Source organism: Drepanopeziza brunnea, assembly GCF_022702325.1.
Source record: "Drepanopeziza brunnea f. sp. 'multigermtubi' strain 214-2 chromosome Unknown ctg4, whole genome shotgun sequence".
Taxonomy (NCBI): domain Eukaryota; kingdom Fungi; phylum Ascomycota; class Leotiomycetes; order Helotiales; family Drepanopezizaceae; genus Drepanopeziza; species Drepanopeziza brunnea.
The window spans coordinates 1,408,660-1,421,487 of NW_027094067.1; the positions used below are offsets into that span (position 1 = coordinate 1,408,660).

At 41.7% G+C, this 12,828-nt stretch overlaps 3 protein-coding genes across 3 annotated transcripts; 2 read left to right on the forward strand and 1 right to left on the reverse strand.

Annotated features, from left to right (window-relative positions):
• Positions 1–8,090: 8,090 nt before the first annotated feature.
• On the forward strand, positions 8,091–8,849 carry L3040_003183 (uncharacterized protein; the record flags this gene model as incomplete). Its single annotated transcript, XM_007293797.1, has 2 exons — positions 8,091–8,348; positions 8,436–8,849. The coding sequence occupies 2 exons, from the start codon at positions 8,091–8,093 to the stop codon at positions 8,847–8,849; spliced, it is 672 nt and encodes a 223-aa protein (XP_007293859.1).
• Positions 8,850–9,293: 444 nt separating this feature from the next.
• L3040_003184 (uncharacterized protein) lies at positions 9,294–10,199 on the forward strand (the record flags this gene model as incomplete). The annotated part of the gene is made up of 3 exons (XM_066154373.1): positions 9,294–9,401; positions 9,456–10,007; positions 10,083–10,199. The coding sequence occupies 3 exons, from the start codon at positions 9,294–9,296 to the stop codon at positions 10,197–10,199; spliced, it is 777 nt and encodes a 258-aa protein (XP_066012343.1).
• Positions 10,200–11,382: 1,183 nt separating this feature from the next.
• L3040_003185 (uncharacterized protein) lies at positions 11,383–12,477 on the reverse strand (the record flags this gene model as incomplete). Its single annotated transcript, XM_007293795.1, has 3 exons — positions 11,383–11,879; positions 11,963–12,019; positions 12,183–12,477. The coding sequence occupies 3 exons, from the start codon at positions 12,475–12,477 to the stop codon at positions 11,383–11,385; spliced, it is 849 nt and encodes a 282-aa protein (XP_007293857.1).
• Positions 12,478–12,828: the final 351 nt, after the last annotated feature.

A 12,828-nucleotide genomic window follows, 5' to 3' on the forward strand; every position in this document is an offset into this window, starting at 1 on the left:
TCTTTATCTCTCTTTCTACCGCAAGAGAAAGAAAGAAAAGAGCTGAAGGTTCGTAAGGGGCACCTCGTACAGGTAAAGAATCGTAGCCCCCCTTAGCATGGCTGGTGGATCACCTTATTCGTCGGTTTCCTTAAATTTTAATTCGAAAGAATTGACCGACTTGCTGTAGCAAGTCGGCACCACCAAGTTGGGACAGTAGAATTTGCTCCTTTTTAATAAATAACAAATCAACCAACTACTATATAATAATTATTCTTGTATGAAAAGATGCGCCGTACTGATTTTGATATTAATCAATTAATTGAATTTTAACTACAAGTTGTTATTTCTTTATTGTGTTGAGTTAAAGTAGTAAAAATGGTACTCTTTTTTTTTCGATTTTATTAATGAGTATATATCAGAATTGCCGCGTAGATACTAGAATAAGCGAGGAACACGAAAATCGGACTTGTATTCAAACCTATCAAAAGAATACGTGCATTATTATCAAATTTTATTCAATAATTATCACCTTTAGTAATATAATATATTGAATCGTTTCTTTTCGATCCATGGGACTTTTTTTTAATTAAAGTGGTAGTTGTTAAGATATTCGCAATAAACAAGTAAATTGGAATTATTTGGGACAGTTTTTAGCTATATTTTCATTACATTTTATTGTATTATATCATCAAAAATAAATGCATTTTTATATTTTAAATCTAAATTTATAACGCAAAGTCTTTGATGCATATATATAATTTTTTATTTTTATTTATATTAATAGTTGTTGTTAAATACCTAAGTGGTATACCGTTACTGTCCCGCCTTGGTGGTCCCGACCTGGCGCAGCCAGGTCGGGATTTTTTACAAATTAAATTCAAGGTAACCGACGATTAATAGTCAGTGCACTGCCTTAAAGGCAGGTAGGGGGTCATTTGAGCGGTCCTCTGACCCTCTTTTATAAAAGACGATTATTAGACCGTTTAAAATCAGTATTAATTACAAATCAAGAATAGTTCACTTTTTTGATCGTCCCCGAGCTTGGGACCGTCCCACGGCCGTCCTATGGCCGTCCTCGTCTATATTTTTAAAACAGGCTTACTAATAAGCTCGTTTAAAAAATTGAAATAGTTCGATAATAATTTTAAAGAAAATATAATCATAAATAAAAATCGATTTTTAAATAAAATCGTTTTAAGAATAATTTAATAAATTCAATGCTAAGATATTTCTCGGTAATCGTCGGTTTCCTTAAATTTTAATTCGAAAGAATTGACCGACTTGCTGTAGCAAGTCGGCACTACCAAGGCGGGACAGTAAAATTTGCTCCTTTTTAATAGATAAAAAATCAACCAACTGTTATAGATTAATTATTTTTGTATCAAAAGATGCACCGTATTGAGTTTGATACTAATCAATTAATCGAATTTTAATTCCAAGTTGTTATTCCTTTATTGTGTTGAGTTAAAGTAATAAAAATAGTACTTTTGATAATTTTTTTTCGATTTTACTATTGAGTATATATCAGAATTGACGCGTATATATTAGAATAAGCGAAGAACACGAAAATCGGACTTTTATTTAAACTTATCAAAAGAATACGTGCATCACTAACAACTTTTGTTTAATAATTAATACCTTAAGTTATATAATATACAAAATCTTTTGTTTTCGATCTATGTGACGTTTTTTTAAATTAAGGTTGTAGTTATTAAGATATTTGCAATAAACAAGTAAATTTGAATTATTTGGGACAGTTTTTGACCATTTTTTCATTACATTTCAATGTATTAGATTATTACAAATAAATGAATTTTTATAATTTTAATTCAAGTTTGTAAAGCAAAATTTTCTAAGCATATAAAGATTTTTTTTAAATTTTTCTTAATAATAGTTGTTGTTTAATAAGTGGTATACCGTTACTGTCCCGCCTTGCTGGGTGTCCCGCCTTGGTGGTGCCGACCTGGCTGCGCCAGGTCGGGATTTTTTACAAATTAAATTCAAGGTAACCGACGATTATCGCTGCTACGGCTTATATATCAACGCTTTAAATTTTTTTTAATCGGAATCGATCGATTGAGCAAAAGTTCACCCGCGCACATTGTGCTTTGTATCACTTGCTATGAGGGAGGAAGGAGGGGGGGGGAGGGTAATAGAAGGTAGACTGCTAGGTATGCAATTGCAAGAAAATAAAAATTATTTGCTTAATAGTCAGTGCACTGACTTTGTGACCTGCGGGCTCTCGGTCACAGTCAGGACAAGCAAGTGTCCCAGGTCAAGCAAGTGTCCCATTTCAATTATTTCAACTTGTATTAGAAATAACTTAGCAACGAATATTGCTATGATATTCAAAACTAGATGCATAGATCGGCGTAATCGAGATCTTTAAAAGTCAACCAAGTATAAAATATTTATATTAATAATTTAATAATGAATAGAATAAATAATGTTTAATTGTCGATTGAATTTGATTGAAAATCAAATATTTTGTATTAAAAATTTTATATTTTTGAATATTAATCGTCTTTTGAATTGAGTTTTAATATAAAAATTTGATATTTAAAAAATTCTTAATCAAGCGGACTCGTACCATTTGATTTTTTTATTATAACTTTTATAATTATTATTTTATTTAAGTTACAAATATAATCGAAAAGTTGATGTTCTTGAATTTTCGCTAAATTGTCTGAGCTTTTTTCGCTATTACAATTGTAGTTTTGCGTAATAAATATTATTTTACTTATTTTAATAACAAAAAATATATAATATGTTTTGTAAGTAAAGTATAGTTCACTTATTTCGATTCGTATATCTAATTTTTATTTTTGTATCTTTTTTTGTTATTGAGTTATTCTTAATACAAATCGCGATTTTCGATTCTTCTCGATAAAGAATCAATTTTTTTTTTTTTTTTTTTACGATTTGCAACTTGAATTGCTTGATAATAAAAAGAGCTATATTGATAAAAATTGAATGTATTAATTGGCGGAATCGAGCTCTTTAAAAGTATCAAATTTTTAATATCATAGCTTTATTCGTTATTAAGTTATTTCTAATACAAGTTGAAATCATTGAAATGGGACACTTGCTTGACCTGGGACACTTGCTTGTCTTGACTATGACCGAGAGCCCGCAGGTCACAGAGTCAGTGCACTGACTATTAGGCCGATACTCAAGATTAAATAGAATTTAAAAACAAACGATTTAAACTGTTTGAATCGTAGCTAAAATGGAACTATTTTATTCGATGAAATCGTTTTTTTTTAAAAAAAAATACTTGTTTTTTCATATAAAACCCGTCTTGGGACCGTTTTCGAGCGTTTTAAGACCGTCTTATGGCCGTCCCATGGCCGTCCTTGAGCTTAAAACCGTCCCGAAGAACGTAAATTAGTAAGCAAATAATCTTTCTATTGCTTGCTGGTCTGCCTGTTGCTACCTGGACCACCCTTCAGCTCCACATCCTACTTATAAGGACTGAGGAAGCGCCCAGCGTACCAACTTTTGCCAAATCGATCGATTTCGATTATAAAAAAATCAAAGCGTTGATGTTTACGCCGTAACAGCGATACCGATAAATATCTTAGCATCGAATTTATTGAATTATTATTATAACGATTCTATTTGAGAAATGATTTTTATCTATAACTATATCTTCTTAAAAGTAGTTATCGAATTATTTCAATTTTTTAAAACGAGCATACTAATAAGCCTGTTTTAAAAATATGAACGAGGACGGCTATAGGACGGCTATAAAACGGTCTCTTTCAATGGGACGGTCGTCTCGGTAAACTATTCTTTAAAAGAGCTTAGTACTGAATTTAAGCGCTTTAATGGCCGTCTCTTATAAAAGAGGATCGGAGGACCATTTACCACGGTACAGGCGTAAGTATTACCCCTCGAGGGTGCCTCAAAAGTCTACTTTCCACTTTAAACCCCCTGGTTACCCTACCCTCGAGGGGTAATACTTACGCCTGGGACGTAGTAAATTACCCCTTACTACCCTTTGAGGTAGCAGACCACCTTGATCGTCAGTTACCTTGAATTTGATTTGTAAAAAATCACGACCTGGCGCAGCAAGTCGGTCAACTCTTTCGAATTAAATTTAAAGGTAACCAACGATTAGGCCGATACTTGAGATCGAATAGACTCTGAAAATAAACAATTTAAATCATATAAACCGTAGTTAGAATAAATCCATTTTAATCAATTAAACTGCTTTTAATGAAAGCTGGTCAAAGCGAGCTTGCGAAGCTTTGTATTACCGGAGAGCTCCTTCCCTTATAAGGAGGAATGTGGCCTCATGAAAAAATGCAAATAGCCTTTTTTAGCGAATGGAATTGATTGGTCAGTCAAAAAGTGCGCGTGGTGACGGGCGGCAGAATCCCAAAATGGCAGACAACGGGATTGAAGTAAGTACCCGTACTGACAATTGAAGACTAGAGATATACTATTATTTCGAACTTCAAATCGTTCAAACAAACACGCCTTTTCAAATTCTGTGAACTCTTAATTGCGCGTATATACCTTGGTAGGTGCACTCCCAAGCTCGCTTTGATGTTACGTAAGCTGCTTGCCATTTACGTCAACTTACTTGATATTTTTATTGAAAGACCGTTCTCGATCGTTTCACGATCGATTTGAGACCGTTCTACCGGTATAACCGTTCCAAGGCCGTCCTCGAATTTTAAACCGTCCTCGAGAACTTAAATTAGTAAGCAAATACTTTGGCCTTTGCCTAATCCCTTCCCTTACCACCCCTACCTTCTTTTGGTTATCACCGTCGTTATCATACTACTACGTTGCAACAGGCGCACACAAGGCAATCTTTAATTGAATCAATCGATTCCGAAAATTTTTTTGTTAAAGCGTTGATATGTAACCTATAATAGCGATAACGCGAAATATCTTGGCATCGATTTTATTAATTTATTATTAAAACGATACTATTCAAAAAAAGGGGTTTTATATTATAACCGCATTTATTAAGGGCGAGCATTAGATTATCTTTGAAATTTAAAACGAATTCTTTAATGAACGTGTTTTAAAATTTGGACGGTGACGGCCATAGGACGGCCGTAATCATCGGTAACCTTAAATTTAATTCGAAGGGATTGCCGACTTGCTACAGCAAGTCGGCACCACCAAGGCGGGAGTAATAATTGCCCTTTTATAATGATTAAAAGACCAACCAATTGTTCTATCGTAATTATTCTTGTAAAAAGGATGCATCGTATTGATTTTATTCTTAATCAATTATTCAAACTTGAATTATAAGTTGTTATTCTTTTATTGTGTTAGGTTAAAGTAATAAAAATCGTACTTTTGATATGTATTTTTTGACCTTACTAGTGCGTATATATCAAAATTGCTATGTAAATACTACGTAGAATAAGCGAGGAACACGAAATTCGGACTTTTAAAAATACGTGTATCATTACCAACTTCTATTTAATAACTAATAATTTTAGTAGTGTAATATATTAGAACATTTATTTTCAATCTGTTAGACGTTTTTTTATTATTAAGGTTGTCGTTGTTAATATATTCGAAACTGACAAGTAAAACTGAATTATTTAATCGTCCGTTACCTTGAACTTAATTTGTAAAAGATCTCGACGGCGCAGTAAGTCGGTCAACTCTTTCGAAGTAAATTTAAGATAACCGACGATTAGTACAGTTTTAAGCTTTATTTTCATTACATTTTAATATATTAAGTCACCATAAATGAATGCATCTTTATATTCTTAATTCACATTTGTAAAGCAAAGTTTTCCAATCATAAGATGACTTTTTTTCTTTTCTTATTTAATATTTGTTGTTTAATAAGTGGTATACCGTTACTGTCCCGACTTGTTGGTGCCGACCTGGCTGCGCCAAGTGGGGATTCTTTACAAATTAAATTCAAGGTAACGGACGATTAGAACGGCCTAGAGCTCGAGGACGATCAAAAAGGTGAACCATTTCTAATTTGAAATTAGTATTGACTATGAATGGTCTAATAACCGTCTTTTGTACGTAAAAGAAGGTCAGGGGATTGCTGAAATGACCCCAACCTGCCTTTGAGGTAGGAACCGCAACCTTTGCCTCTCACTTGTACTGTACCTACCAGGGGTACAATTGTGTGGATCCATTCTGTTATTCCGATACGGAATAACCTGCTCCGGCCTTCGCTGAGGGCTAGTCAATACAAGCAATAAATCATTTCAATAACGACAAATCAAATGCGCCGACCGAGTACCACAGTGTACAGAGTAGGTAGGAGAACGATAACCGACGATCACCACCTTTTCCAAGCTTCGGGCTCCAGTAAGGTTTGAAACCAAGTTCAGCGGCAAGTATTGAGAATTATGGGTTTGAAACCTTGATTGCGTCAAGGAGAGATATTGTGCTCAAGGGACTACGGTTCTGGGACAAATCCCTTGAGATCACTTGATTTCCGTGATATCCGGGGATTTGCAATTTTGGTGGTACCGCCAAATCGGGACCACAATAGTAACCCAGCGTAGTGCTCTTTTATTATTTTAGCTCTCGCGCTAGTTTGTGGTCTGTGAAGTGTATTAATAATCACACGGAGCGTCAGTTATCAAATACTAAATCACACCGTACGGAGGACTGCGATTCAAATCGCAGTTTTGGAAGTCATCAAACGTGCTCTTAGATGCTTGATTTTGGGTTTTGGGTTTTCGGGAAGTTTTTGTACGAGGATTGTGTAAGTAGTATATTGATTGTTACGTACGTACACGTACGTAGTACATGCTCTTACGGAAGGAGCGGATGAGGGATATTCTCCGTAAATGTGAATGAATGGAAGGTTGGTAGCGAGGGAAAAAGGTGTAAGTTTTACTGAGATCTTCCCAAACAAATCAAAAGGGAACAAAACGAAATCGAGACAAAACAAACTAGGGAAAAAAAAAGATAGGAAAAAAATAAGAGAACCAAGGCTGGTGAAATGTAACGCAATGTGATGACTGATGATGAATGATACATACATACATACAAACCTAGGAAAGACACGGAGCCAACAGAACAGGATGAGAGAACGAAAAAAGGGAAATGGGACTTACGTTAAATCCACAACACTTTTTCTCCCAAATCGCTCGCCCCCTCACTCTGATTGCTTGCCACTTACCAAAATAGGTCTCCTCCCCAGGCCCTCTCCTCTTCCACCTCCAAACGCAAACCCTTAGATCCGCTGCCACCACCAACACCACCACAACCACCTAGCCCGTGTATCACCTGCATTTCAAGAGAACTCCTACCCACGCGCTCTTTTTCCTAAGAATAATACACCTTTTTCTTGCATTTGTGTGTGTCACGCTGTTTAGTCTGTTTAGTAATATGTATTCCTTAACAATGCGGACTGTGACGAAAGAGCTGGGCTAGACAAGGCCTATTACCATTCCTTTTGTCACAATTACCATCAGAGGGGGATTCTAAAAAAAAAAACCGTTTGTTACCGAGTTGATGACTTGATATGGTGCAACGTATATTTATAAGCCCCTCTACACCGTCATGCAAGTATCATGTACGTACGTACGTATTACTCTATGACCGGAAGAGCTTTGTTTACGACGTGCTGGGTTCTATCCGTAAGCGAGAACAATCCAGGGATTCTAGCGATCGCCCACCCCTCCATGGGGCCCTGGACTTACGGAGTACACGTTTCACACTCGGGTAACCCTCTACCAACTAAGATTCGTGGGAAAAAGAATACTTGATTTTTACTAATCTCCGATCGGAGCCCCTGAGCCTGCATCGTTTATTCGCCCCCTTCACAAAATCACAAATAGTTGTATTATACTTACGGGCTCCTGACAGGCTCTGAGCAGTAACGGGAGTGAAATTGTTTCAACCAGCGGGGAAACTCTATCTGGATCTCCGATGACGGGCTCCGATGAGGCTAGCGGTGTGCTGCGAAGTCGAGAACATCCTGCTGCAAGTGCAGCCATGGTTCCTTCAAGAAGGGCTTGATTTCTGGAGTCTTTATATATCTCCCCCTTCCTCTTCAACCAGCACTCTCTTTCTACCCATCATTGTCTTTCTACCCATAACTTTCCATCTATCCATCACTGTATTTCTCAGCAATTCTTCTTGTTCAATTGTTCAAGATGCATCTCTCAACAACACTCAGTTTCGCTGCTGCTACTCTGCCTCTCGCCTACGGTGCAATCCTCGCCGAGCGCGCAACTTCCGCACGCGCTACGTGGTATGGCGGCACCAACGCGGGCGCTTGTTCTTTCAACGGCTACACCAGACCATCAGGTGTATATGGGGCGGCGTTAGGATTAAACCTTTATGGCAAGGCTGCGCAGTGCGGAGCGTGTGTTTCCATCACGAACGGCAGTGGCAAGAAGATTATTGCCATGGTATGTTTGTTGCCAGAGACCTCCCCCCCCCTTCTCAAATAACTCGGTCCAAAAGCACGTCGACGCCATGGCTAACGGTCCTGACAGGTCGTCGATGAGTGCCCATCAGGATGTGCCGGCAAGACCTTCGATCTGTTCCCGGATGGCTTCGCCGCGCTCGCCAACCCCTCGGCGGGAGAGATTGACATCAGCTGGGACTACGTGACCTGCCCGGTCACAGGCCCCTTCAAGCTCCGCACCAAGTCGGGATCCTCGCAGCACTGGTTCGCTATCCAGGTCTACAACGCCAACCAGGCCATCACAAAGGTGGAGATCAGCGCCGACGGATCCTCGTGGACGAGCGCCTCGAGGGAGACGTACAACTACTGGCTCTTGCCGAGTGGCACCAACGGTGCCACCACGGTGCAGGTCCGGGTGACGGCCAAGTCGGGCAAGTCGATTGTCACCAAAAATGTTTCGGTCGCCGAGGGAAGCACGGCGACGGCTGAGAGCAACTTCTGATGGGGCCTGGCCCCCCAGTATCTAGCAAGAAACTTTTTCGCTACCAGATATCAGACCCGATACGACTCTGTTATGGGCCAGGGAAGAAGAAGGCTGGCGGCTCGAAGCAAAAGAATCGGCATGTGTATATATGTAGTTACTCTGGGAGTGACGAACACGAGAGAACAGAGCAGCCAGTCTGCCGATTTGAATGAAATGAGCTTGAAGTCTTCATTAAACAAGCTGAAAGTGAGAATGGAAGCCAAATGGGTTGAATATTGTGAAGTGACAGAGAGCTGTCATGATCAGCACATCCTATTATCACGTGACCTCGCGATGAAGTAGCCTCAGGCAGATACGGCAGATAAGGCTACCAGGGCACACAGACCACTAGTGGAGGGAGCTAAATTAGCTCACGTTGCACAGTGACAAAGCTTCACAGAAAACCATCACCATTTAGACATCATGGCGCCTCCAAAATTCCCCAATGGCCTCAACCTCTACCATATCGGCTTCGCCACCCTCAAATACCCCGAGCTGGCACCTGGCTTACCAGTTCCCCTCAACAACATAGTAGGCGCACTCCAGCACGAGCCTAAACTGGCCCAAAACCACCAAGTCGTACAGATCGCCTCACAATACCTCGACACGCTCATGGCCCAGCAGACCAGCCGCGACGTCGCCACACTCAACGATCCCGCCTCCGACCAGTACTACTTCTCCCGCCCGCTCCTCCTTCTCAACTTCCTGACCGCGAACCCGGACGTCTGCAAACGAATCGCCGCGCACCCGGCCCTCGTGAATGAGCTCGTCGAGAAGATGCTGGCGCCCGACTTCCACGACAACATGAAGGCTGCCGCCCGCCCCTCGCTCGGGGGGTTCCCGCCGGAAGATTTTGCGGACGCTTTCGGCAGCGTGTTACAATTCCTCTCGACTATGCTGCTGTACCAGGATCTGATGCCAGCTGTAAACCCGCGGCTCAAGGACCTGATTCCGAAGCTAGGGGAGTGGGAGAAGACGTATAAGCATAGCCGTGTTGCGGTCATCCGGGACGCGTCGGCGAGGCTAGTGTCTCAGATCAACGGGATGAATCCGCCGCTGATCTCGATGATGAGGAAGATGCAGGAGGGGACTTTGTGTTGTGGTGTCGTTTCTTGCACACTTAGAGGCGCGGATAAGGTCAGTATCAAATGACCCGTCGTGTTATTGCATCCAAGATTTGGTTGCCCAGTTGCTGAATGAATAAACCGACAGTTGACGGTGTGTGGAGTTTGCAAAATCCAGAGATATTGCGGCAAAGAGCATCAGAAGGCCGACTGGAAGTACCACAAGCATATCTGTGCCAAGGGTCTCGTCGAGCCGGCTGCGTAAATATTGAAAAAATCGGCATCAAAAAGGATCTTCTGCGCCGCAGAATTCGTCTCGCGAACATGACTCCTTTGGGACCCATGCTACCACATATTAGTTTCCTGGTTTCCGCCTGATGGATGGAAATGAGTACAGATCCTGACAACATGGCTATATTTCCTAAACAGAACAGGCAAGATATTCATGCCATTCCCAGTGACGCTTTCAATGTTCCATGGGAGCGAATTGAGCTTCCACTGTCCTTCATATTAGCATATGAATCTTTACATTGACCCAGGGGCAGGAAGAGAAGGTGATTTGGGATCTCGAAAATCATGAAAACAATAGGAGGGTGACACTTGACGTACTAGAATCCGTCAAGGAACTTTGAACCATGGGCCTGTCCAGTAAATGAATTGATGAAGGCAAGAAACAGTCGACGAGTTATCTCCCAGACTAGTATGGAAATAGAAACTTGCATTGTCTTCAGTATGTCCTGATAGGTTGATGAAAACAGTTATCACTCTCACAAATCGAGTATATCAAGAAGTTGTCGAGAAGAATGTCTGACGCTGACGCTGACCCCGCTGCAGCTTACAGTGAGATATATTCACGTATAAATGTTCCTTTCTTCCAGTAAGCCAGTCTTGATAACAACGACCCGGATCCCGAGGAGTGGTCATTCTAATTCACAGATACTCGTTTCAAAGCCTCTATAATGTCGTCGAGCTGTACTGACAACGAGAATGTCATCGCTGCTTTCCCTACTGTCGTTGATGTATGAAGCGAGAGTTGAGATGGCATTGACTTACCTAGAAGTCCGCCTCCAGAGACTTGGGATCTACCTCTATTTGTTTCAGAACGACCAGGTAGTCATAATAGCAAAAACATGATATCAACAGGGTTCTCGAGCCGAACTGGGTAACTTTGTACAAAGCTACAATGTTACCTGAATCTGCTTCAGTATGTGTAAGCGAACGGATGGATGGATGAAATGAAGAAGGACATCTCTACCTCAAGGTTTCATATTAAAGCTCACAAGACGAGAAAGACAAGCAAGCTTCTTGTTTGTTGATATGGCAATTCCAGCCTCTCTAGTACAGGAGATAAGTCAAACAAAACGCCGTTCCAATGCAGGCATCTCTTCCCGTAGGTATGATATGACACAATCTTACAGAATCCAAGGCATCTCAACCTCTTTCTCTGCCTACCGCCTCCCTAGGAAAGACGTCCAGCCTCCGGATTTGGGTTGCTCATCACCGTTCGCCTTGGTCCCCACCCGGTCCAATGGCCCACCCGTTCTTTGATTCTCCCTCTCCTGCGCAAATGCATCTCTCGCCTTGTCCGCGATATCCATCTTCTTCTCCTCGAGTGCCCTCACAATGCTGCTTTCCCGCTCGCCCAGCGTGTCGTCCTCCTCGCTCAGAGACTCATAGCCCAATCTCCTCTCGCTGGTGCCCACATCATCGCCTTCTTCCTCCTTCTTCAGGCCGGAGAACAGCCATTCCTTGCTCTTCTTGAAGATCCCCTTCTTCTCTGCCTTCGCCCGCGCAATCTCCTCCAACTTGGCCGCATGCTCTTCCTCCCGCTTGATAAACTTGATGTCCTCTTCCGTGGCTGTACCAGACGCGATTGCCCGTTTCGCATTGAAAATAGCATTCGCGTGTATAGCTTTCTGCTCCTCGAAGAACTGGGCTCTTTTTCCTAGAAAGTCGTCAGTAGTGTGCCCTCCACAGCTGCTTATTTGGGACGCGGTTAAGTAGCCCGTTTCTCCAGAGAAAACTCACTTCGGTTATAAATCATCATATCACCCAGAGCGTATACAACAAGACCACCAGCAACAACTGCGGTTGACGATTAGCTTCCGGTACAACTTTGGACAGATATATGCATGTTGGAAGATCCAAGCAGCCACACAGCGCTCCATTCAACCTCTGACGGCCACAAAACCATGGCTTCAGCTCCGATTTCTTGGTTTGAATAGCTCATTGGATAGGGATGGCATACAAGTAGCAGCAACCAAGCTCAGCGTCACAACCTTGTGTGCCCGGTCTGCCCACACCCGGCCCCGAATGATCATTTTGTCGACCGTTGTGATCTGAGCATTTCGGGCTCGATCGGCAGCAGCCCTTAACCTTCTGACCTTCTCCTGGGGCGTCTCTCCCGTAGGTGCGGTATTCGGTGCCGGTTTCCTCGGTGGCATATTTCTTGGGGGGCTATTGCTGGGTCTGAAAGGCTGTTTCGCAGTCGCATGAGGAGTTGTGGAGGTAAACCGCGTGGCGTCTGTCGCGGATTGTGGCATGGCGGGCGATGGGTAACGGGTACAATCGAGAGGATTGTGGGTGGTGGGAGATATACTTCGTATATCACATCTGCTGCACTGAGCTCTGAAGCGGCACTCGGGGGATGTTTTTGACGTTCCATGATGGATGCATTTTAGCGCGACGCGGAAGGACCCGCTTTGAACTTCGAAGCTTCATTCGAGCTCTGCAATTTTGTTCCCTTTCACCCTCAAATCATAGTTGTCCAAAGAGTACAGGACATTCAAGATAATTATTCACTCGCTTGCCTGTAACATCGCCAGTGATCGTGCTATATATATATATATCGCGAGCAAGTCCAGATCCCGGCAGCCATCTGAAGTGCAGAAACA